At 35.0% G+C, this 26,486-nt stretch overlaps 1 protein-coding gene across 4 annotated transcripts in view; it reads right to left on the reverse strand.

Annotated features, from left to right (window-relative positions):
• Positions 1 to 26,486, reverse strand: part of MAGI2 (membrane associated guanylate kinase, WW and PDZ domain containing 2) — a 1,343,119-nt gene that overhangs the window by 949,649 nt on the left and 366,984 nt on the right. For all 4 annotated transcript variants that reach the window (XM_045089715.1, XM_045089714.1, XM_045089718.1 and 1 more), the window contains exon 2: positions 21,817 to 21,933. In XM_045089715.1, coding sequence (XP_044945650.1) covers positions 21,817 to 21,933 — 117 coding nt within the window. The remainder of the gene's footprint in view (positions 1 to 21,816; positions 21,934 to 26,486) is intronic.

Genomic DNA, 26,486 nt, shown 5'->3' on the forward strand with positions numbered 1-26,486 from the left:
TAAGCACAGACAACCATGGTGGGATCTGGCTACTCTTTCAGCTAAGATAGCAACATGCAAATTCAGAGACAATAAAAACCACAGGTACTGTGATTCCCTGAGTATATTCTCCTGGGTTCTGCTTCTGATCTTGATTTCTGGCTTTTGTGATGACTTCAGTTGATACACCTTGGCAGGCTGAATGGTTCTGTCCCTGCAAAAGTGTTCACATCTGAATCTCCACAACCTGTGACTGTCAGTTCATTTGCAAAAGGGACTTGCAGACGTGATTGATTAAATCAAGGCTCTTGAGGTAGGAAGATTATCCTAGATATTTCTTCTGGTGAAATACCCAGCTCTGCATTACCTGGAAAGCTAAATTCCCTGGAGGACTACTTGATTCTCTAATGAATACCTTACTCTGTAATAATTTTATTTTTTAAAGCTGATTAGTGTTCAAATGATATCAGTTAGAAAGGTAATTTCTGAATGAGAATTTGACTGCTTTGTTCAGCATTTAAAGTTAGGTAATTACTAATTGGAAATTACCAAATTAATTATTTGCTGTCTCTATACTTCATATATATTTGTAGATCACTTCAAAATTTCCAAGTATTTAATAATCAGATTCATGTTTATGTCAGAAATTAACATTTAAAGGTATTTTTTTGTATTTGTATTTTGTTTGCAGGTTAAAGCATTTTTTTTCTTCAATACTTCATTTTTAATATAAGATTTACAAGTTTGCCAAAGAATAAGTGAGTATATTTACTATATCATTTAGGCTTTATGGACTCTTATATTTATATTTTTTATACACATTAAAAGTAGGAAATAGCTGTACCACTTAGGATGTTGACTCTTAAAATGATTATTTCTCTGCAGTAAAATAGCGTATTTTTCAATTTTCAAATAGCAAATATAAACACTCCTGAAGTTTTAAAACTCTAAAGTCTTTTCATATAGAGACATGGTTATAACTGCCTTTTTATAATCATTTTCTAAACAATGAATTTCTAGCCTTGCAAATATTTATTCTTTAGAAGCATAAAAATTACTACTCTCAGAAATGAATTTTAAGGTAGCAATTATCTCAATCATTATTTCAAATAAGTTTGGAAATTTTTTTTTAAAGATTTTATTTATTTATTTGACAGAGAGAAACCACAAGTAGACAGAGAGGCAGGCAGAGAGAAAGGGAAGCAGGCTCCCTGCTGAGCAGAGAGCCCGATGCGGGACTCGATCCCAGGACACTGGGATCATGACCTGAGCCAAAGGCAGCGGCTTAACCCACTGAGCCACCCATGCGCCCCAGTTTGTAAATTATAACGCTATATTCTTAGTTTCATTATTACTTCAGTATATTTTTCTACATTTATTAATTTGTTTAGCTACTGAAAGCATCAAATGCTTTTAATTTAGTAGACCCAATTATACTGTTCAGTAGAATTATCACTTTGAGAAAATTATTTTTGATCTACAGATAATTCCTAAAAGAAAATATTTATAATATCCAATTCCAGTGTTTGAGTTGCTTTATTGATGTCCCGTGAATGACCAAAATCAATCAATCAATCAATCAATCAAGCAACAAAGTACCAGCCAACTGTGAGATATGTAGGTTTCCACTGTTTGAGGAAGGTCATTTTCATCTCAGCCATCTAGACTGTCCCTTTTCATTTGGTAAGCATTATTTCTCTATTATTAATATTACTATTATTATTTATCATGGCTCACTGGTAGTTAAGTTTAAACAAACTGAAGCTTAAACTTAAGTAAGTATGCTTAAACTAAATCTAAATTTTAAATACCCATCTGATCTATGCTGGAATTTTTTTGTTTTATTTTTTAATTGTCATGGTTTTACCTAAAGCATTAGGAGAACCTATATAATTCTAAATTTTATCCTGGTGCCCCAAATAAAATATTCATCTTTTAAGTCATGGCAGGATAATTAGGAGAGGCTATGACAGCCTGCCAGATATGTGTTTACTTTTAATTAACTCTGATTTGTAGAATATTTAATCATTGTATATAGCAAGGTCATCTTTATTAATTCAGTTGCATACCTATACGAAGATATCCCTATAGAAGATTCCAGGTAATGCTCTTCCACGCAACTCAATCAGTCTTTAGTGATAGCAGTAAATACTTTGTCCAGATTTTACTTTGTCATAAAACATCAGTTATTATACGGTGTTTATAAAATCTGTGACGCACATCAAAGGACACTTACGGAGACTAATGACAAGTTAGGCTTTTTAAGAAACCAAAACTGAAGCAACACTATTTAGCACTTAAATGACATTTTTCATTTTCAAATTACTTTTGCATGAATACTAATTAATCGTACAAGTGCCACGAAGAAGGTAAATAAAATTACGATCCTAATTCTGGATATAAGAAAAATGAACTAGAGAGTCTAAGTTGTTTTCATTTTTCTATTTATCTCTCACTCTATCATATATCTATTTAAGTATCGTTCTCTTTAAATAAACATACAAACAATCAAATAACAAAAACCCTTTGAAGTCTGATGTGGGCTACTTGAAAGATCATATATGGGAGATTGGCCCATCCTTCTCCACAAAATTCATCATTCTGTTTGTTCTACCTCTTGCCTGTTCCAACCAATTCTTTTTCAATCTAGTACCAAGAGCTTAAAAAACCCCAAAACTATACATGTACAATGTCCTTGTGGAAAGATGGACAAACGAAGACCACTAGGCTTAAAGTGAGCTAGCCAAAGCCACAGAATCAGCACTAAAGTCCAAGTGTACACAAGTTTTCATACTGTTTTCTACCATAAAACTGGCTATCATATATGAAGGAGGGCTCTCTACTGTTTTGCATTTCCTCTAATTTTGTCTCTTGCTCCCTTATCAACTAATACCTCAGTATGCCTTTTCTATTTCTGTGACACAAGGTAATCAAGAACATACTCACTTATGAGTAGCTAAAAGGGAAGGGTGAAACCATATTTAGCTAGGTCAGTTCTTTCAGGCTGAGGTTTATAGACAAGCGTGTGCTGGGGCAAGGAATAAAGGAACAGCCCCAAAGTCTGGAGTATTTGTTATTAAACTGAAAGAACACCCTTAAAGTGGGAGCTTCGAGGGCATTAATTTTCTTAGGAAGGTCAATGCAATTTGTGTAGAAGTTGAATAATGCAGCACTTCCTCTAATAAGGCAAGGAGGTGAAATTTTATTTTATAATTTTGCATGGCTTCATAAGTTTAGGCAATGGAAAGTGAGAATGATATTAATGAGTTGGAAAAAAGTATAGATATAGGTGTGCTAATGAATACAACTTTAATTGCTAAAATCTTTCAGGCAATAACTGATTTCAGAGAAGAGCATCCGCTTATAATGACTATTACGTCAATTTAACAACATTAACACAGCTAAAATATGACAACTTAATGCTGGTTATGTTCCATACATGTTGATAGCTGTGCTTTCTAGACTCCGCATGGAGCCTAATTGAAAAATGATTATCTTATTTTTAAGGTTTATCATTAACTACGGAATAAAGGACAATGGGGTACTTTTGTTTAATCCATAATGAACCAACATTCCAAGTTACAAATTTATCTAAGTGATTAAAGTGTTCAAGTTCAAAGTGCAGGCTAGATAAAAATTTCATAGAACACTATAGAATCTTTATTTCCTCCTCTTCTTTCCCCATTAATCATGTCTGAAAGTTTCTTCTACTATAGAAAGTGGAATAGCAATATGAATTTTATTAAAAGCACTTTCATTTCTTCATCATTATTATTTTTTTTTCATTTCTTCATTATTTTTAATAAAAGAAACAACCAGCATGCCAAATTGGAGCACTGATGATCAATGCAACAATATATGCTTTATATTGACTCTTTTCTTTTACTTTTGATATATACACACATGGCCAAATGGGAAAGAAAAGATTTATAATTGCATACCTTAATTATTTTCAAGAACAGAGAAAGGAAATAACACATTTTGTCCTAGGATTCACTTTCCTATAAAGGGCACTTTGGTTTCTATTGGTCAGAATAATTCTATTGTATGCTTCAATATAAGAAATGAACTTCCAAATCTTAGTGTAATGCTCAATTCTGCAAGTTTCAGTCTGGCTTATTTAAGTCCAGTGTTGTTCAGGGCAGTCTATTCTTGTTATGGGTACACCAGTGAAAATATATGGCCATTAAGTTCACTGCAGCAGGGAAAGAGAGATGGAGGAAGAGCACCAGCTCATTGCTTCATCAGTCACATTCAACGTCCCAAAGTAGTCATATGGTCCTAACACAACCACAAAGAATAAAGCAAAACACAGAAAACTCATGATATCTGTTGAGCTCTACAATGAACTATCACAATGGAGATTTGATTATTTCCAAAAAATTAAATCCAAACCAAGTAAAACAAGTTGATTTAATTAAATCTGGGTGGGTTTTATTTCAAATGAACTAAACTTTAACCATTAGCATAAAACCAGAAATTTATCTGCCAAATATGCAAAAGCCTAGGAAAAAGCAACTATTACAAGATAGAAAGGTCGTTTTGAACCAAAGTAGAAAATACCTCAGAAACATGCTCACTCCCTCTTAATCTTGCAATTAAATCCATTAATTAAAGTCCTGTGTTGTTTTGCTTTTTTCCAATGCTTCATTGGTTTCCGATAGCTTGGATAGAAGGGTTGAAAGACAAAGATCAATAGAATTGAATAAAGTTTTACAACTTGTTGATATTTCATGTGGCTGTTGCTGAAAGCACTCTTTATTTGTCATAGAATCTCTACTTTTCCACGGTTACAAATGAAGTGACCAGTGTGCTGTCACCAGTCAAGACTGGTCATGGGATTTTCTCTCAGAATGGCTATTTTGACTCAGCCTCAAGGTATACAGTTAAAGCCAAGATATGGAGAAGGACTGGTTAGAACTAGAAGGAAAAATAAAAGGCCAGGTAGATACCTGATGACATAGGATAATTGATCTGGATCATGGTAAATCAGCAGTCTACTTTCAAGATCTGAAATCAATAGCAGAGAAAGATCTGTCTATAACTCTGTAGTAATGTATGTGCATAGGTCCTTTGCATTTTTTTTTTTTCATTAGCAACCATGTCCAGTATTAAGAATGCATGAACATCTGAGAAGAGACTGTTCTAGTGGAAAAAAGAGCTCAGGACATTTTATTTCGTTGACAAAATGTCCAGATTAATTACAACAGTGCTAATTGCATTGTTTAATAGTAGCAGTTTTGCTGCAATGTTCGTCTTTCCTGTAAATAAAAACCACCTTTCCCCAAAGAATTGGCTGTTAGATGAATTTCATTATTCTAGTCAAGGTTTAACCACCTGTCATATTTTTATTACAGAAATATTTTGGGTTGTAATTATCTGTGATGTTTCATACACTAGTAGGAAAAGTGCAAAGTTCTCAAGGGAAGTGTTCTGATTTACTTGGTTGCTGCTGAATGAAGTTCATGAAATATTTTATTTTGCAGGATTGATGGAAGGCATGATCTGGCAATGGTGCTAGGAAGAAAAGAAAATCCTAGAGGCATGCCTTTCAAAGACGTTACAGGCTATGAATTTAAGATTGATCTTGGTATCCCAGCATGAGAATAAAAATCTTAATACATAAATCGATTCTGAAGTCACCCTTTCACCCTTCCATGTGCTCTCAGCAACAGAAGCTCCTCTACCTGAATCCTAGATTCCACAGCTATCTCACTCTAAGGAGATTGTTTTTATTCTCCTATACCCCAGATCCTTTCCTTCTGCCTTCAGATTTGCATGGAATGGTGGATGGTGGTGGTGTGGTGGTAGTGGTGGTGTTGTTATCTCAAGTAACTGGCTGGGGTCTCCCATAACACTATTTCCAGCCTATATACACTATACACTCATCCCAGATTGCACTGATCCAAATTGCAACCACAAAATATTTCACCTGAGCCTGACTTTCTTACTTTGCTCTGTACTCAACCTTTACATTTTTTCTTTCTTTCTTTCTTTCTTTCTTTCTTTCTGTCACTGTCATCTACCTATATCCATATAATATGTATAGATTTTTTAATATGCTTTCAAAGTTGAGTTGACATCACACATATTTCTCTTTATTCTTTTACCCATCCATCCATCCATCCATCCATCCCTTCAATAATGTTTACTAAACACTTAAATTAAGGATGGCCAAACTGGGTTGAATTCCAGCAGGCAGCTTCTCAGTTAACTCACCAAGTTCTAAAATCTAGTCCCTAACTATGAAATCCTAGAGAATCACTTTGGTCAGTACAATAGGAGATCAAGCACTGATAACACACATGATAAGCAAAATGGAAAACCCACTTACTCATTTACAATAAAAATCACTTTCAAATGGTCTAGAATATCATATCTCTGTAATAAATATATAAGAAGTCTACATAACCAGGTTGCAAAGCTCCGTGAGAAAATATATACACACTGATTTCTGATCAGACACAGTCAGAACTAGAGAAGCTACAGAAATTGAGTTTAATGGCATCAGATAATCTAGGACACATTTTATAATAAGATTGAGATATGAGATATCACCTCACACCAGTCAGAATGTCTAAAATCAACAAGTCAGGAAATGACAGATGCTGGCGAGGATGCGGAGAAAGGGGAACCCTCCTACACTGTTGGTGGGAATGCAAGCTGGTGCAGCCACTCTGGAAAACAGCATGGAGGTTCCTCAAAATGTTGAAAATAGAACTGCCCTATGACCCAGCAATTGCACTATTGGGTATTTACCCTAAAGATACAAACGTAGTGATCCAAAGGGGCACGTGCACCTGAATGTTTATAGCAGCAATGTCCACAATAGCCAAACTATGGAAAGAACCTAGATGTCCATCAACAGATGAATGGATCAAGAAGATGTGGTATATATACACAATGGAGTACTATGCAGCCATCAAAAGAAATGAAATCTTGCCATTTGCGACAACATGGATGGAACTAGAGCTTATCATACTTAGCGAAATAAGTCAAGCAGAGAAAGACAACTATCATATGATCTCCCTGATATGAGAAAGTGGTGATGCAACATGGGGGCTCAAGTGGGTAGGAGAAGAATAAATGAAACAAGATGGGATTGGGAGGGAGACAAACCATAAGTGACTCTTAATCTCACAAAACAAACTGAGGGTTGCTGGGGGGAGGGGGTTTGGGAGAAGGGGGTGGGTTTATGGACATTGGGGAGGGTATGTGCTTTGGTGAGTGCTGTGAAGTGTGTAAACCTGGTGATTCACAGACCTGTACCCCTGGGGATAAAAATATATGTTTATAAAAAATAAAAAATTATAAAATTAAAAAAAAAAGATTGAGATATAGTTTCTGGGGCTTCAGTGACTGACATTTAGTGAATCGTTATCTTTCTCCTTCTTAGGGCATCCTTGTCATTGTGGCCAGGAAACTCCACATTCAGCGGTTATGATTTTTCTCTTCACAATGCTTGGCAGGGGCACTACCGACCCTTAGCTACTTGACTCTTCTTTGTCACACTGACATACATTGTTACACTCTTTCCTTATAGTGTTGATTCTCAACTGGGAAGATTTTTGCCTCCCAAGAAACATTTGACAACGTCTGGGGACAATTTTTTTTGTGACGTCAGGGAGGGTATATGGCATCTACTAGGCAGAGGCCAGGGATATTGCTAAATATCCTACAATGCACAAGGCAGTGCCCACAACAAAGAATTATTCACCCCAAATGCCAATAGGATCAGGGTTAAGAAACCATGCTCTAGTGATGTTCTTATGGTCAATCTGCTTATAGTGTAATTTTGTTTTCCTTGGAGCTATTCTGAATCCTAAAAATACTCTGCCAATCCTGTTTTCACCCACTAAGTGTAAATATTAGGTTTAACTAGCAACAAGGCAATGTTATTTCTCATTTTCAAGTACTTGATGACAACTCACTGTGTATTCACAAGCACTAAGAATAACTACTATTAGAATCTTCTTCCTGTTCCCTTACCACCCCTCAGAAGGACTTTTGTAATAACAGTCAAATTTATCAAGCATTAATTTCTGCAAGACATTGTTCTGGCCATCTTAATTAAATTAATTTTCTCAATATGTCTGTGAGGTAAATACTATTTTATTCCCATTTTACAAATGATGAAACAATGTCACAGAAAGACTACCTACTTTACTAAGGCCACTTAGTTAGAAGATGCTACAGCTGGGATTTAAATCCAAGTACCTTATTATGTTATATTAAATGATGATGTTTGGTCTAGATGGGCTTTAAAATGCCTAAAACAGTAAAAAGAATAAAATTCCAACTCCTCTGATCCACTTCAGAGCACTCTAAACCTTGACCTTCTCTTCTTCTCTTGACTTCCTACCTAATACCCTGAAATATAGGAACTCCACCTCTATTTTTCTCATACACATTACCAGGATTGACAATTTGCTCAAAAGGTCTTCTCAACTGGAATGCCCCCTAGCTCTTGCCACCTATTCAATTACACCTGGTTTCCAAAGCTGTATTAATAAGGCCTGCCTTTTCCCTGAAGTCTTTTATCCCTGGCTGCTATAGTTCATAATAATCTGACTTTTTTTTTTTTTTTTAAGATTTTACTTACTTATTCGACAGACAGAGATCACAAGTAGGCAGAAAGGCAGGCAGAGAAAGAGGGGGAAGCAGACTCCCTGCCGAGCAGAGAGCCCGATGCAGGTCTCAATCCCAGGACCCTGAGATCATGACCTGAGCAGAAAGTAGAGGCTTTAACCCACTGAGCCATCTAGGCGCCCCATAATGATCTAACTTTTATAATACTTACTATTTTGAAGAAAAAAGCTGGCCTTTAAACATCTACTCTATGATAGATATAATAGATAGCAATAAATATAAAATAATATGAGAGATAAAATAGATAAGTACATTTTAAAATAGGTCCAAACTGGATTTTAAAAAAATCTATGTTCTATTTTTTATCACCTGTATGTGATCTTGTATTGAACTTCAATTTTCCATATGTAACATGTATATAATATCTCCCTACACAGATGTTGTATGTGTCTTATTATTTTACTGATGGGAGAGACTATATATATATATATATAGAGAGAGAGAGAGAGAGAGGTCTATATATCTCTATATAGAGACATAGATACACATATACTCATATGCACATATGTCATGTTTTATATAGTAGATATAAATAAATATATATACGTGTGTGTGTATGTGTATATCCATAGCTCTCTATATCTTGTAATCAAGAGAAAAACCAAGTTTTAACTCTGGATCCGCCATGTATAGGCCAAATGATCTCAGGCTACTCAATTTGCTGAGTCTCATTTCTTTTCTTAATAATGAAGAAAGCACTCATGGATTAACAGATTACATGCTTGATACAACTGTAGGCTTCCTGGAAACATGGGCAGGGGTGGACCATCACAATAGTCCTTAACTACTTCAAGCTCTATTTACTACCAGATTTCAACCGAGGAAATCTTGGATCCACTGTTCTCAATCTAAGGCTCTGTTCACAGAGTCTAAAGGATCCAAATTATTCTAGGGTTAAAATATGTGTGCCTCTAACTAGGAAATGTGACTACATTTACCATCACAGGGCAATCCAAAAAACCTTTAGCTCTTCAGGGATTGCCATAATATTTGTTTTTTTTTTCTTTCTTTCCTACTTATTCCTGCTGTCTTTGGTCTTATTCTTCTCCCCACTCATAAGAAATCTGGAGTACGAATACAGAAGAGCAGGTGAGAACAGAGTTCCCAAAACTGGGTTCATATTGCTCAGCTGAGTTCAGCTCTTCTTGGTCTATTTCTCCATTAAGTTCAATAATCTCATTGTTATTGCTATACAAAAATGAATTAACTTAGGTTTTCTAACTAATTATTTCTGAAAGTCTTAAATCTGGCTATACTTCTTAATTATAACACAAGGTCATTATTTATTTATTTAGTTAGTTAGTTACTTAGTTATTTGAGAGAGAGACAGTGAGAGAGAGTATGAGCGAGGAGAAGGTCAGAGGGAGAAGCAGACTCCCCATGGAGCTGGGAGCGCAATGCGGGACTCGATCCCGGGACTCCGGGATCATGACCTGAGCCGTATTAGGCAGTCATCCAACCAGCTGAGCCACCCAGGCGTCCCCAGGGTGATTATTTTACCTTAGATACTTGTAGATATTCAGTTGACCCATGTGTAAAATGAGAAGAATATTTGTTTACCTATATTGGAACTTGAGGTAAGGATACATCCCTAGAGAACAGGACTCTTGTTTTCATCATTCCGTATTTCCAGCACCAGGCTGGTCATACACACATAGTAGCTCTCAATGTTAGTTAAACTGAATTAAAATAAGTTACAATATATAAAAGTTTATAAACTTATAATCTCCTTAAATTTAACAAGTTAATAACACTCTGAATTAACATAAATTTATGTTAATGACATTCTGAATTAACAATCACACTTTTTTTTTTTACAACTAATGAATTAGAAAGATAACTTTTTATGAATATAGCCATAGTCAGAAGGAAAATAACCTTTAACCTACAGAATAACTAAAATTAGTTTTTTATATTTGTATATGGGAACCAGATATCTTTTTCCTAAAACTCATGGTAGGGTCAATATACTGGCTTGGATACAAGTTCTCCAAATTGTACTTATGTTTTTTTTATATGTGCATTTTTTATGTATTTCATTCTACTGAAAGACTCCTTAGTGAACTCTGAGGTAAAGAAATGATGTTGGGTCTGACAAAAAGCTTCCAATGCTGACCTCTGATCACAGATGTTGTGCTACTTAGTGCAGAAAGCATCTTCTTTCAAAATATAATTAATTTTCTGTAGTGCTTCAAATAATATATTCAACTCCTCACTTTTAATTAAGATTCTTTTTCTTGCTCCAAGTTTAAATTATGTTCTGAAAGCAATTTTTGTCAATTGCTTTTTCATGTGAGAAATATAATTATGAACTAAATTTTGTTAGTGTCATATTCATATTTTTAATAATAAAGTTGTGAATAAAAAATGAACAAAGACTCTTACACACGTTTAAAATGTCTCATGCTATAAATAGAGTAGAACAATTACAGAATATACTGATAATTCCTAAGTATCTTGGTTTTCCAAAGAACAGATATGTCTGGTAGCTTTTATATAATCAGCATACTGTAAATCAATTATTAGGAGCTCGACCATAAATAGAAAAAAGTAAAAAACCTTACTTTAAAAATGTACTGTAAATCTTTTCACTAATTTTCATAATAATAATTTATATTGTTAGTATTTGACTATAGATGCATCAAAAAGGAATTTAAAACTTAGAATGGCCTTTTAAAAGTAATAAATTTAAGACACTGATACTATATGCCTTGTGGGTTATCATGGAAAGGAAAATTGGTAAAAGGTGATTCTTTTTCTTTCATACCAAAAGATCTTGGAGATACAACGTTTTCTGTAGGAAGATCGACATGTCCATTCTCCAGATTCTTAAGTGTTAAGACGGAGCTGTTGTGATTGCAGCCACAGTGGCAATTTCTCAATTCTGTCTTCATAAATCATAGCTGCAGGCCTCAGAGGTAGCAGTTACCCTGGTAGGGAAGTTCTGTATTTTTTTGAGTATTGTTCCTGAGGATCTATTTTGCCCCCCCTTCTCTAATTTTAACCGCAATTTTCTTAACAGCTAATTTCCTAAATCTCTTCTTCCTTGCATGGCTCTATTTCCTGCCAAACCCTGAGTGACACATTACATACAGTTTTGCTTTAGGGAATAGAAAAACAGCAACCACCACCACCACCAAATCCTTTGACACCAAAAACAGTAAGAAGAGATGAAAGTGTGACAGAAGCTGCCCACTCATTGGCTTCTTAATGATTTAAGTTGCTCCACGGATATTAGATTTCACTGTGCATTTTAATCTAGGTCCCTTTAGTCAGAATTGGAGCAATTTCCCAGAAGTCAAGGAGGCTCTGTGAGTATATGTGGACCTCTCAATTCCATGTGTTCTCGGTGTAGGGATCAGACAAATTGTGCCAACTTGTGTTACTGTGGAACTATACTCAGAGAGCTAGTTGGAGGATTTGGAAACTGAAAAGCTGTCACTGGACTGGGCTGAGTCCATGGAGCACCAGTTACACTGAGATGGCAAGAAAAGGCCCATTTTTTCCCCCATTAAAATCTTACGAATTCTAAAGCAAATAACACAGTTGTTTCTGTTTTGGTTACTTCCAGATAGGAACAGACGAAGGAGGGCATGCCATTTTTTGAATAATGTTGAATAATATCAATCAGCGACTGACCTGGGTCTTTCTGGAGCCTTGGTAGGACTGATAACAGTGGGGCTCTTGCACAGCGGTTTTGGGAATAAATGTGTGATTCAGAAGTCTTACATAATTTACTACCAATTTTCATGATTTTTTCTGCTTTTATGGAAACATTAGGTAAAAAATACAGATATACATCAAAGTGGTCTCCTATGTTCTGGGGCATAGCAAAATTTGTTCAGAACTGCAGAGGAAATCAAGTGACTAAGGATGGAACATGGTATATCTGATAAATGGGTCTTGGCATCAGTCAGATCTACACACTTGAATTCCTTGTCACCTATTTAGCAGCTGTGCTGTGGGGAGGGATTCTTAACTTCTCTAAGGCTAAAATTCTTCATCTGGAAATTGGGAACCACCACATATTTCCCATAGGATTGCAAAAAACAAAGGCATCATTATAGTTCTTGTATGTAGATTTTTGGTAAATGTTTTTTTTTTTTTAAAGATTTTATTTATTTATTTTACAGATAGAGATTACAAGTAGGAAGAGAGGTAGGCTGAAAGAGAGAGAGAGGAGGAAGCAGGCTCCCTGCAGAGAGCCGGATGCAGGGCTCTATCCCAGGACCCTAAGATCATGACCTGAGCCGAAGGCAGATGCTTACCCAACTGAGCCACCCAGGTGCCCCGATGTTTGGTAAATGTTAATTCACTACCCACCCTCCCAACTCCATCCACTGCCCTTGCAGTGGTTTCCAAAGGAAATACTTTTATAAAATGTCAAGGTGAGGAACTGGGATCTTTTGTAAATATCTGTTTATAGAGCTTGATGTAGTTAGAATTTTGGATTTAGATTAGAATTCAGAGTATGAAATGCTGGTAGAAGTTCTGGTGGAGCTGAGGTTAAGCAAGTTTATATAGGCAAAGTTTAGAAATGAAGGAAGCTTGTAGATAATGTAGAGTCCTTTGCCTATTTTACCTCTCTTCTTATAATAAGGTTAATGGTTTAATTATTGGAATAATAAATTTATCAATTAATTTTTTTATCCCCTTGCCTATTTAAATATTCTAATATTTCTGGTGATGACATTCTAAAAAAAAAAAAAGACAATTTGGTACTTGATAATCAAGTACCTCATGTCAGCCTCATGGCAGGATGAACTGACTTGACACTAGCCGGTCAATGGACCTTAACTTGAAAGCTTTCCTAATAATTATCCATATATATATATATTATATATATATATCCATATATATATATATATATATTTATTTATTTATTTATTTATTGTGGGAATTTCTGTTTATATCTGCTTGGCAACAAAAAAAAATGTCTTTTCTATCGATAGAACTCAATTTATGCTCACTAGATACCGTGCTGTTCTTTACTTTTCCTCTTTTTCTATCCTAGGAACATCTGTGAACCTCTTTGAATGCACCCTTATGGTGCTCGTGACTCCCCAGTACTTCTACTAGAAACACCTTCTCATGTAGAGAGTGTGCTGGGAGCCAAATCCACCTGGGATGGAATCTCTGTTCCTCCACTGAGTTAGTACAAGTGTCTGACCTATTACTTAACATTAGAGCCTCAGTTTCTACATATATTTTCAAAAGTGGGGATAACACCTTCGAGGGATATTGTGAGGATTCAATTAGAAAATGTATGAAAAACATTTGCACCTAGGAAGTACTCTGCAAATGGTGGCTGCAATTTAAGAACTGTTCTGGTTGATGTTTGTGAGGTCCATTACGTAGGACTCTTTCGTGGGCACTGACCGACAATTCCCCCATTGGGAATGCTAAGATGAACAAGATTTAGGACATGAAGTCTCAGCTTTCCTACAAATACTTAGGTCCCTTACTGATCTGCATGGTTTTTCATCAATGTCAAACAATTAAAAAGAACAGAAAAGGATTCAGAATTCCTACCAAAAGTGAGAGAGGACAAAGATTGGCATTAGCTCCCCATTTCAGTGTTTTCTTTGGAGGACAAGTTAAGGAGTTACCATTTATGCATACAACTGGGTTGTGTTGAGCAGTAGGTAAAATTCTATCTTCATTCCAACAGAGCTTGTGCAGATACTTGCTGATTTTGTTTGCATAAATAGCAATATTCTTGAAACCTAGCTTTTAAGTAAGAAAGCTTAGAATAGGAACTGGACAACTAACTGGAGATTGATCCTATTCTAAACATCTGACTTGCCTACTAAAGGCAGGCTCTGTGGGTACTTTTTAATTGAATCAATTATCAGTCCTACCTCACTTCTACCTTCTAATTACCATGAGCGAAAGACTCTACTGAATCTCCTGAATTTCTCAACTATGCTGTAAAGATTGCCCTGAGGACTGATTTAGTGTTCCGTTAGCTAGATCTATTTGGACGTCGACCCAGCACCATTCACTTGTCTAAGTGACATTTATTAAAGTTCAACATTAGAAGATCCCATATTTCATGTTAAACATCTTATTGTAAAAATTACAATCACATTTTCACAAAAATATACCTCATGCTTCAGAAGTCTTTATGTCACATTCAACTTATTACACATTCCAAAGGAGGAGAGCAATTTTAAAAGCTTTGTATTTCTCATTATGCTTATTTTCCCATCCACTTACTAAAACTGTACCATATTTCAGAGTCTCATGAATAGTGAAGGCAGATTTCAAGGAACATCAGACTTATGATGGCATCCTTAACTTGACATTCATAGAAAAATCTGAAAGTACACGCATGGCTGGTTTTATCCTGAACTGCACTTAATTTAAACCCAACTCTTTATTTTTCCCTGAAGTGTCTGCTGTATTTGATATATCTTCGGTTTCCATAAGCTGTTTACACCTGCTGAATATCAAGGGCATTCCATACCCAGAATAATTTAAGCCAATTGGATGAACTGATTTGAATAGTGATAATATAAAGAAAAAAAAGCCAACAGAAAAAAGAAACTATAGCATTTTAGTGGAAAGAACCATTATAGAGTTATTTCTTTCATTCCCCTCCCTCCCTCCCCTTAGTTCACAAAGTAAGGCTTTTGCCAAGGTCCTATAGTTAGTTGGTGGCAGTCTAGTCCAGAATCAATTGCTCTTAATTCTTTGACAAGTGTTCTTTCCACAGTGCCATGTCACCAAATAAGTAAAGCCAAGGGTTACTGTTACTCATCAAGCTCTAGCAATGCTAAACTACAAAGTGTAAATAACTGACTCATGCACTAGATATTAGAATATCAGTAACCACAATTAGTATTCCTTTTTTGTTCTTTTGGACAGATGTATTTGAATCAGAAATTGAGTGTTGTCCTACAAATTTACAGCCTTAAAGTCCCATAAGAACACCAGTATACTGGCCATCTGCCCACTGCTTTCCTTCAGCTACATAATCATCCAACAGCCTAAGTCCTAGTCAACAACTGTGGAAACTGAGTAGATCTAAATCTGACAGAGTCTTAATTCTTTTTACTCAAGAAGTGCAGTGGCATACAATGAGATATGTTGACCTCTTTATATACAACTGGGTTATAATTTCGATGTCTACAGGGAGCAGATTCTGGGCTCCATGAAAGATGAGCTGTTTTCCACTGACTATGATTACCGGCTTTTCTGGAAGTGGAGAAAAGGTTTTCAGCACTCCCCTCTGATTCTTCTCTAGGCCAGATGCTGGAGCCATTGAAGCCCGAGAGTATTCATACCATCTGCCTATCCCACGCATGGTCCACAAACCCAGGTTTCTCCTTATAAAAAGGAAAGAAAGAAATACAAACCAAAAGAGAGATTGGTCACAGCCATACACAAAAAAGTAGATCAAATCAGAGTAAAGGGAATTTTATATAGTTTGGAAGATTAGTGAGGTTGTTCACACTTGGTGTTTATTGCTTTTTTTTTGATCCAGATGTGTTCCTTTATTCAAAAACTAGTGTCTACTGGTGTCAAATGGATAAATCAATACAATCACTTCTAATGTTTTTTGACTTTCCATTTATGCAACTTTTTGAGCCATTTCTCTCCTGTAGAGTGCTCTGTCAACCAACCCAATGAACGTTAATCTGACCAGGAAAGATGCATTCATTTTGTTCATTAGGAAAAAGAAAAAGGAAAATGTATTGTACTTTCATGTATATGATGGAAAACTAGACCTTACTATTCTCAGTGATAAGGGGCAGAGAGTAAACCTAATACAGTTTTCTATATAAAGTAATAACATATTTTTAAACACTTACCACTCAGGCATACATCTGAATGAGTAAATGAAGAGAAAGAAGCCTTTCAAGTATTTGCTACTGCTCAGAAGCTTTTGAAATTTTTCTTTTGAGCTAGCTTTCCAGGGAAGTGTGTAAAACTCTCAAGAAATTTAGTTTCATTTGTTTACAGATTTCCTTCTACTTTGTTCCACAATGCTAATAATCATACTTATTCTCTAATAACCTTATTCTAAACGTTTAGCAACAAATAGAATTAGGCTATTTAAAAAAAAATAAAATTCATTTTCAAAGAACAAAAATCTGGCAACTTGATTCAGAAATAGTTGCAGAAGAACATGATTAATATTCTAAAATCAGCTTTAAAAGGAGCTTCTAAATCAATGATTCTTATTTGAAGTAATAAGGCTAAGGTTGAAATAGACATATAATATACATCTGTTGCTGTATGTTGGTTTAAAATTCAGTTGGATCTGGTATCTCCAGTTCTATGCCTGCATGTCTACCTATAATTCAACCTACCATCCCAGCACATGAACCTATACTGCTTAAAGAAATCATGAATAGTTAATTATGTTCTTGATCACCTTCAACTCACAGAATTTCACATCATTGGAAGAAAAATATATATATATATATATAGTTTTTGTAGTTTAACCCATAGGTTGATATCACTCTCTTTTCTTATTACATGCTTAGAACTATACTTTCATGATGAAAATTACAAGTAACTGGAAAGATTCACTCATGCCCACAAAAACATATTGCCTTGTTGAATATTAACAAATATTTTTTATAAGCTTTAAAAGTACTGATGTGTCTTAAGAATTAAAATTATTTTCCTCTAGGCAGTATACTAGAAAATTTTGCTCTACTTTAAAACTTAAAAAAAAATTCAGACTTTTAAATAAATATGTGTTCAACAGCTTCTCTCCATTAGTCCTCTTTGATCATTGTCCTATACAACTATGGGAATGGGATGTTGACCCCTTGCATATCTATACCTTTCAGCATGTTGGTAACTGCTCTTCTTAAAAGGAAGCAGTTCCCATAACTCTTAAAGACCCTGCTTCTATCTGCTTCTCTATGAAAGATAATTTAAGATAACAGAAAATTTAAAATAATTTTATTCTTGATATTGCTTCTTTTAAATATGACGTAGTTTATACTAACTTTAAGTGCTTAAATATGTAGAAACATCATTGTGAGTTATACCTCAATCAGCTCTTCCATAAATGCAATTTCTTTCATATCTTAAATCTATGTTTTTCATTTTATCACATTTTATGGAATAGTTTTAGACCTTTGGTTTTATTGATTTTTGTCTTTTACTTGGTATACACTGGTATTTCTTTTGGCTTCCAATAAATTTAAAATATTTCCCAATAAAACCATCTCACCAAATGATAAAATATGAACTTGGGAGAGAAGTTTAATTTTAACTACCTTCCATTTCATTTTGAAACTTTTAAAATTGGTCATTGAAGTTCTTCATGGCATCTAGTATAATGGGAAAAAGCATCTAAAATTTATATCGCATTCATACCTGCCTTGAAAATTAATTTGTGTCTTTAATAAATATTAAGGATAGAAAAGACCAGAATTTATCAGTAAATGAAAGTGTTATTTTTTTCTCATAGTTAAGAAGCACAGCCAATTTAACTGTCGTTGGTTAGATTCACGAGTTAACTAAATGCAACCTTTAGGCTCAGTAGAATATTCAAACCAAAACACTCTGTTTTTACTTTTTAAACACTTGAAAATTAATCCAATATTTTTATGTATTAATTCCATTAAATTATTTTATATATTTTTGAATCTATATTACCCAAAGAACAACATATGCTGCCTTAACTTTGTATACTTAACATGTTACAGTGAAATGATTTTGTCTAATCTCTCAATAGATGCTGCTAATTTAGTGTTTCTGAAATTGTCTTTTGTGTACTATTAAGGTAATTGAAAATCCTATTTGATGGAGGTTCTGAACTCTTCTGAGTTCTTTATCTGTATACTTTTCCTAGTTAGTCTTTATCACATTCTAGATTATTATAACAGAAATGTCTCATCATTATTAATCCATATCTCCTCAAGTTCTATTACATAAAAATCCTATATAGCCTGAAATCTAAGAGTAGAAAATTCATTTACTGTATGTATTTTTTAAAAAATCAACTTTTACTTTAGGACACTTTAAGACTTTTACCACCCCCTCCCAGACCCAATAAATCATACAACTAAATTAAAAGACACATATTTAGGTCCAAATTGAGGACTTCAATGGATATAAATCATATGATTGGCTTATGTTTTAGCAAAAATATCAAGAGTTAGTTCCTAAGGATCTTTTCTCCCTAATTTAATTCGAAAGAACGAAGAACTAATCTAACAGAAGCCTCCGTGTGCATATGCAGGTGTGTGGATGCTCATGTCGCCACATGCCCAACCATCCTATTTCTGTGACCAAGTCCTGCCTTCCATGACTACAGACACGGCTTCAAAAAAATGTATCTTTGAAGAATTAGGCCCCGAGATAAGATTCTGGGGAAACAAAATGAAAAGACTAAATGCAGTCAACTGTTTATGGGGCAGGGAACAGACTGATGGAATTTCATATTATCTATAGTTAAGGCCCAGTAGAGATCTGAGATGACCACCTCCCTCTCCCACTCAGTTTGGAAATCCATCAGCAGCCAAACACAGATTCCTTTTGGAAAGGGGTATAGAAGCCAAGCTGGCCACAACTGAATTTGGCTGAGTGCACAGGGGTGTGTGAGGCGAGGGTGTCCCTGGAGCTCTCAGCCCAGAACCCTCTCTTACTCACTAGACACCAAGGAAATCTGGCTCCAAGACTGTTCCTTTCCTCTCAGACATAGTTACTGGTGGTGGAGTAACATGGTAGTTCTCAGAATTACTTAGTTGAGCCTTGCCTTGCAAAAACAGCTAAGCCATCCTTACGTAGTTACAAGTTGACTACATTTTTTTTCATGGAGTTATCCAGCACCTATTCCGAGTGCCATTAATAGATTACACAAGAGGCATACATTTTAATGTATGCATTTATAAGAGCAATAATGCGCACTTGAATAATACCTTTTCCTTTCAGGGTGCTGGGTTCATGAAAACCAATGAGAATTTTCTGACCAAAGAAAATAGGTAACAAATGTTACTCCATACTCAAGGTCAATAGATAGGCTGGACACACATATGAGTTTCTAAATAAAGCCATGATTTTCACAGGACTGACACATTTTTGTTGCATACTCTGAACATGTCTGAACATTTTATTAAAAGATATACTGAGTGAATATTGTAGATTATCCAAGTACAATTTATCGGTACAAAAGTGATTATAAGATCGTATAAATCAGACTGATTTTTATCTTAGATGTTTCTTCACTTTTATGCAAAGTTAAGAGTACTCTTAATGAGTAGTATTACTGGAATTGGCTATTAGGAGTGGTGGCTACAAATCCAAAGAATAATTGTTTGATTTTAATATTTAGATTCATTGAATTTTTAATCATCTACTTTATAGGAGCTATTCAAGGACTTCTAATTGAATTTATGACCTTGTACTGAAATCATATCACAAAACTCTTTATGTTTACTCATATAAGCCTAGTTATTTTACCCTTATATTTATTTTTCCTTCGTAGTATTTCTTTGGTACTCTAAAGAGAGATGACTTATTTAAGAAGTTAATTAACTAATGCAAAATTTACTCCTATTATCTTCATATTTAATTAAGACTTCTTATTTATGTCATCGCCTTAGCAAAGACTACAAGTTATTCCTGAATGTCAGGCTCTTATCTATTTCCCTCAGCTTTTAAACATAATAAAGTGCCTGGATTCTTTATTCAGTATTTCAGATCTCCTTTCTTTCATGTCACAAAAGATAAATGCACATGGCTGCACTGACAACATCACAGCTTTGAAATGCGTCCACCCGTTACCTTATAAATAGTTCAGTCACTTACTTTAATCCATCTTCTTCTGGCCATCACTCTAATGTCAAACTTACAAGTTTAAGAATGCACTTTTCTCAACTTCTAACTTTAAAGCAAGAGCCCAACAGTCTATTCACTTCACTAACACAAACAGACAGAGGAAGCATTTGGACTGACAAGATGTCAATCAGTAAGCATTCTCATTTAAGAATACATGATAGTGGGGCCCTGACATTTTTATTTTGATGAGCATTACGTGTTAACAATGACAAAAGTCTACCCCTCCTGAGATGTGCATAGGTGAAAAGGGCAGGGAGCTGACTTTCCATTTTACTTCTCTCTGTGTTTTTAACATATATATATATATATGTACATACATATACATATGTTGTATATATATGTACATATATACATATGTATATATATACATAACATAGTATAATCATCCATGATCCATAGCTTTTACATAGTTCTTGTAGTTCAATATCCTCTCCCTGCAAATATATACACACTTTTTTTTGTTTATTTATGCTAGCCAAATTTTTCTTTCTTTAATATCAACTTTCTCGAGCCAATAACTTTGAGTTTAATAAAATTCAAAGAAGAACTAAAACAAAAGGGATACACTCAACACCCACAGAGTTTCTGGAGATTGTAAAATTTCTGGGGGTCATGGAACATGAAAGAAATGGATTTTGATCTCTCCTTAGGATCTAGGATCTGATTTGGAAAGTCCTTGAACTGTCCTAAAGTTAACAGAAGATTATTAAATAACATGAAACAAGTACTAAAAAGTTGATGCATGAATTTTTTCATTTGACCAAGTCCTCTCTTTTGAAGGATCAACTGCTCATAATCGAGGATTGTTGTTTTGTGGACTTCTATAGGTTGCATATAAGAAATTTGTACTCAATACTCAATTTTATCACTTTCTAAGAATTATAGAACATTTAGCTTTACTTTTCCATGCATTTCTTTTCACTTGCAAGGTTTCCCTGCTGCAAACCAGAGATGAGGTTGGGAGTTAGTGTGTAGATTCCATTTACAAAATATCTGTTTCAGCTAATGGCCTTAATTTGCATTCTCCTGTCTCCCAGCATGGTGTTCTACCGCAATCATGATTCATTCTAAATCATCAGCATCCTGGTCTAGAATTAATATTTCTCAATACTTAGGTAAGAAGTAAGATAAAGTTTTGTAGCTTGAAAATCACAAGTCTCTTCTGGCTACAACATCACCATAAACCACACAATGATAGCTATAAGTTTTTTCATTTAAAAATTCCATACCTCAAAAAAAGTCCATATCTCAAATCAATTTTGTCCCAAAATCCATCATAAAAAAATCAATGCAATTTAACTTTCTTAAAGAAAAATAATGGATATATAACTGGTTATCTATTTTTTAACATAGGAAGACAACATCGCCTGTTGTACTCACATGGCACCGTGCGGAGGTAGAGGTTGTCACGGATGATTTGCTGCAGTTCGTGGTCCACAGAACCCTTCTGAAATCGTAAGTTGAGGTAGTGACGAAGATCCTTATCGACAATTCCTCCTAGAATGATAAAGTTTCTTAATGAAGGATGTTGGAAAATATTTTAATTATGGAATTTGATTCTGTCAGAAATATAGTCATGAACCCATTTAAAGATTTATTTATTTATTTGAAAGAGAGTGAGAGAAAGAAAGAGAACATGGTGGTGGAGGGGGAAGGACAGAGGGAGAGAAAGTCTTACGTAGCCTCCATGCTGAGCACAGAGCCCGAGGTTGGGGCTCAATCCCTCCACCTGCAATTATCAACTGAGCCAAAACCAAGAGTTGAGTGCTCAACCAACTCCACCACCTAGGTGCCCCTCATGAACCCACTGGGTTTCTTGGGACGCCTGGGGGGCTCAGTCAGTTAAGCTGCTGACTTTGGCTCAGGTCATGGGACCTGGGTGGCTCAGTTGGTCCTTGGGATACCTGGATGGCTCAGTTGGTTAAGCTGCTGCCTTCAACTCAGATCATGATCCCAGCATCCTGGTATCAAGTCCAGCATCGGGCTCTTTGCTCAACAGGGAGCCTGCTTCCCTCTCTGTCTCTGCCTGCCACTCTGCTTGCTTGTTGCATTCTTTCTCTCTCTCTCTCTGACAAATAAATAAATAAATAAATACATAAATAAAACTTAAAAAAAAAACCCTTTATCTCCTTGATAATAAAAACATTTACTGAGATAATAATTGTCAGTGTTCTACAATGCATTCTTTAAACTATTTTTCATTTAGAATGTAGTCTATATTATGGCAAAAGATATGTGTTACTCCTGAAATAACAATGAAATGTCTCATTGCATGGCTGAAAAAGAACATCTCCCCGCCCCAGATCCATTGTCCCTTTCCCCCCAGGCTCTGGCAGGCATCATTCTACTTTCTGTCTCTATGAATTTGACTACTGTAGGTATATCATATAAGTGGAATCATATAATACTCACCCTTTAGTGACTGGCTTATTTCAAAATAACCTTGTATGTCTTCAAGGTTATTGAGAAGATTTTTAAGTTATTCAAAGTCACTATGTATCTTTAAATAAGTGGCATCATATGAAAAGCTAAAAGAAAAAAACCTTATAAAAATATTAATACTTGGGGTGCCTGGGTGGCTCAGTGGTTGGGCCGCTGCCTTCGGCTCAGGTCATGGTCTCAGGGTCCTGGGATCGAGCCCCGCATCGGGCTCTCTGCTCAGCAGGGAGCCTGCTTCCTCCTCTCTCTCTCTGCCTGCCTCTCTGCCTGCTTGTGATCTCTCTCTGTCAAATAAATAAATAAAATCTTTAAAAAAAAAATTAATACTTTCTCCCTTTATATAAAAAATCAAAATAATTTGCTATGTGCAGATATTTTTAACTTGGGACAAAGTTTGGAAAAATTTAGATTTTTTTATCTAAAAAATTATTTATTATTATTTTTTATTATGTTTTATTATTATAGTTGTTTTTTATTATTTAATTTTTAAAAAAATTTAAAGTTTAAAATATTTTATTATTTTTTATTTTTTTATTATTATAGTAGTTTTTTATTATTATTAATGTTATTATTACAGAAATAATTTTAAGCCTATTTGCCATTATACTTTAATAAAAAATAAACTGGGCTATAGGTGAGAAAACTTACATTGTACATCTATCAATGACTAATTTCATACCTAAAGGTAATTATTCTAAGTTATTATTTTAATTTTTTATTTAAGTAGGTTCCACATCCAGCATATAGACCAATGCAACGCTTGAATTCATGACCCTGAGATCAAAACGTGAGCTGATATTAAGAATTGGATCCTGGGGTGCCTGGGTGGCTCAGTGGGTTAAGGCCTCTGCCTTTGGCTCAGGTCATGATCTCAGGGTCCTGGGATCAAGCCCCACATCGTGCTCTCTGCTCGGCAGGGAACCTGCTTCCCCCTCCCTCTCTCTCTGCCTGCCTCTCTGTCTACTTGTGATTGTGATCTCTGTCTGTCAAATAAATAAATATAATCTTAAAAAAAAAAAAAAAGAATTGGCTCCTTAACCTACCGAGCCACAAAGATGCTCCATTGATATTAAATTATGAAGATGATTTCTTATTCTTATTTTTATTCTTATACTTAAAAGAAATCGAAATACCTACAAAAATATAAATAAAAATCCCTGAAACAGTTACCTTTTATCTTTTCAATCATATTAAGCAACTGAGCCAACACAAAAAATTATAGACTAGACTACGAAATCTGTAATAATCATATAAATCACAGTATCTTCAAGTCCTTTTGAATCCCCAAATTATAATTTATCCATGTATTTGCACCACCATGACCATGTAAAAATAGCATTCTGTGGGTGTGCATATATGCAACACAAACAACCTCTTACACAAACAGTAAATATATTTTCAAACTACATATTGACACATTTTTGAAATTTCTGACTCCATTGTTTCAGTTGTCTCCTAACCTGTTGGCAGAGTCTCAGTAAGATGCCATAAGAAATAGTACCTTTTTTTTTAAGATCTTATTTATTTATTTGAGGGAGAATGAGTGAGAGAGAGATGAGAGAGGAGAAGGTCAGAGGGAGAAGCAGACTCCCCAACGAGCTGGGAGCCTGATGCGGGACTCGATCCTGGAAGTCCGGGATCATGACCTGAGCTGAAGGCAGTTGCCCAACCAACTGAGCCACCCAGGTGCCCAAGAAATAGTACTTTTAACAGAATTGACTATCACAATTCTTACTCTCCAAACACCGTTTCTCATATATTTGAGCAAATAATCAGAATCTATTTTTCTTCTACACAATATGATATGATAGCAGAAAATAAATGACATCAAAGTAAAACATAATGCTTATTGAATGCACATAAATACTATATCCAGAATGCTTGCACATATAATTTTCCAAATTCAAAACAATTTCCTTAGTCAAAGGAGAGCAGTCAGATAGGAAAGTCACTTAAAACTAATATCGCACTTATCAACAATTACCTATTATTTGTACTTCCAAACATCCTGCATTTCCATGTAGCTTGGACCTCCTGACATCTCTCTGAAGTAGTTAACAATTAGAAATCCTGAAATTCTGTTTCTCTCCGTTGGTCTTTTCCAGTCAACAGATCATGTCTACCCTTGCTGCTAATTCATTACAGCCATAGAGCAACCATCATGCCTGTCTGTTCCCTGCTGTCATTTCTGCAAGGGTCTAAGTATACAGGTCCTTCAGCAACTGAACTCCAGCTTTCTTCTCTTTTCCTCTCTAATATGTGGGACATGCCAAGTGATGAGATGCTTTCTGGCAGCCCGAGAAAATGCTAACTATAGAAGAACAGATGTAGTTTGTCCACTAAAGTAAGCTAGAATCACTCACCTAATGTAACATGAATAAGCTCACATTTTGTCATCCAGGGTGATTCTTGTCCCTGAAAATGGATTATCAGTTGAAACCATTATTTTTTAACTGCAAAAATACTACATTAGCCCTCTCAAATTTTGGCCTACTTAAGGAAACAATAAGAAAAGGCTATCTATTCATTCAGTGACTACTCCACCCCCCCCACCATGGAATTATCTGCTGAAGTTTCTGAGAATTATTTAAAAATGTCTTCCATTAATTAAAATGAAAGACATAAATTATTACAATTATTTTGGAAGGACTTCTCAACTCATATTTCATAAATACTTTACTTTTCTTCATAATGTATCATAGCATCTTTCAAGTAAGGCAATTTTATTTATCCTTGTTATGGTGAATTCTGCTACTTGCCTACCAGCATTCTTTCCACTATCCTTTTTTTTAATTAAGAAGCCTGACTTTCAGGCCCAAACATGCTCTGCTCTAGGATATGGATCACAGTGATCTGAAATAGTTCTAAGATCTAGCTCCTCACCTTCTTACCTGCCCTTTCAGTCTTCCATTAAGATCTCACACAGAAGAAGGGCATTTCTTATTCACTGAACTAGACTGGATATCTGACATGGAGTAGTCACATTCTGACCATAAAGTGACTTGCACAAGGGAAAAATCCAACACGCTTAGGAGATTGAAGTAGAGGTTAGAAACAACCTACGTCCCTGACAGTTTCGATGAGCACCTAAAATAATATCAGAAACTGCATAACAAGATTTCTTGTTATATGAGAAAAAGTATATATTTATTTTATGAAACTATTATGGTTTTCTGTTACCTGCAACTCTACATGATCCCAGTCGATATGCTTTATATATAACTATTATATATATATATAACTGTTTTATATACATATATATTTATAGAGTATGTATACACAGACTCACACACAAACACACTTAAAGGCACATTTTTCCTTAATTAGCCATGTAAATTAGAGAAGAATTAAGCAACAGGCAGTGGGGCCAAGATTGAGCTGAAAAATAGCTCCTGGGTCTCAAGACTACCTGATTTCAGGTATTTAAGTTAACATTTTAAACAATTCCACAAGGTGAAGTGTTCAGTAAATATTATCTACTATTAAAATAACCGAATAATCCACCACATTATTTTCCATAGTTATAATTTTTGGTTGTGTTGTTATTTTTTGTCTGTGGCATTTCTGTTTTGTCACTTGTTAGTGATACCTAGATTTGTTGGCTTATCAGA

The sequence above is a fragment of the Mustela putorius genome, unplaced genomic scaffold (assembly GCF_011764305.1).
Source record: "Mustela putorius furo isolate JIRA1106 unplaced genomic scaffold, ASM1176430v1.1 tig00003845_pilon_pilon_pilon, whole genome shotgun sequence".
Taxonomy (NCBI): domain Eukaryota; kingdom Metazoa; phylum Chordata; class Mammalia; order Carnivora; family Mustelidae; genus Mustela; species Mustela putorius.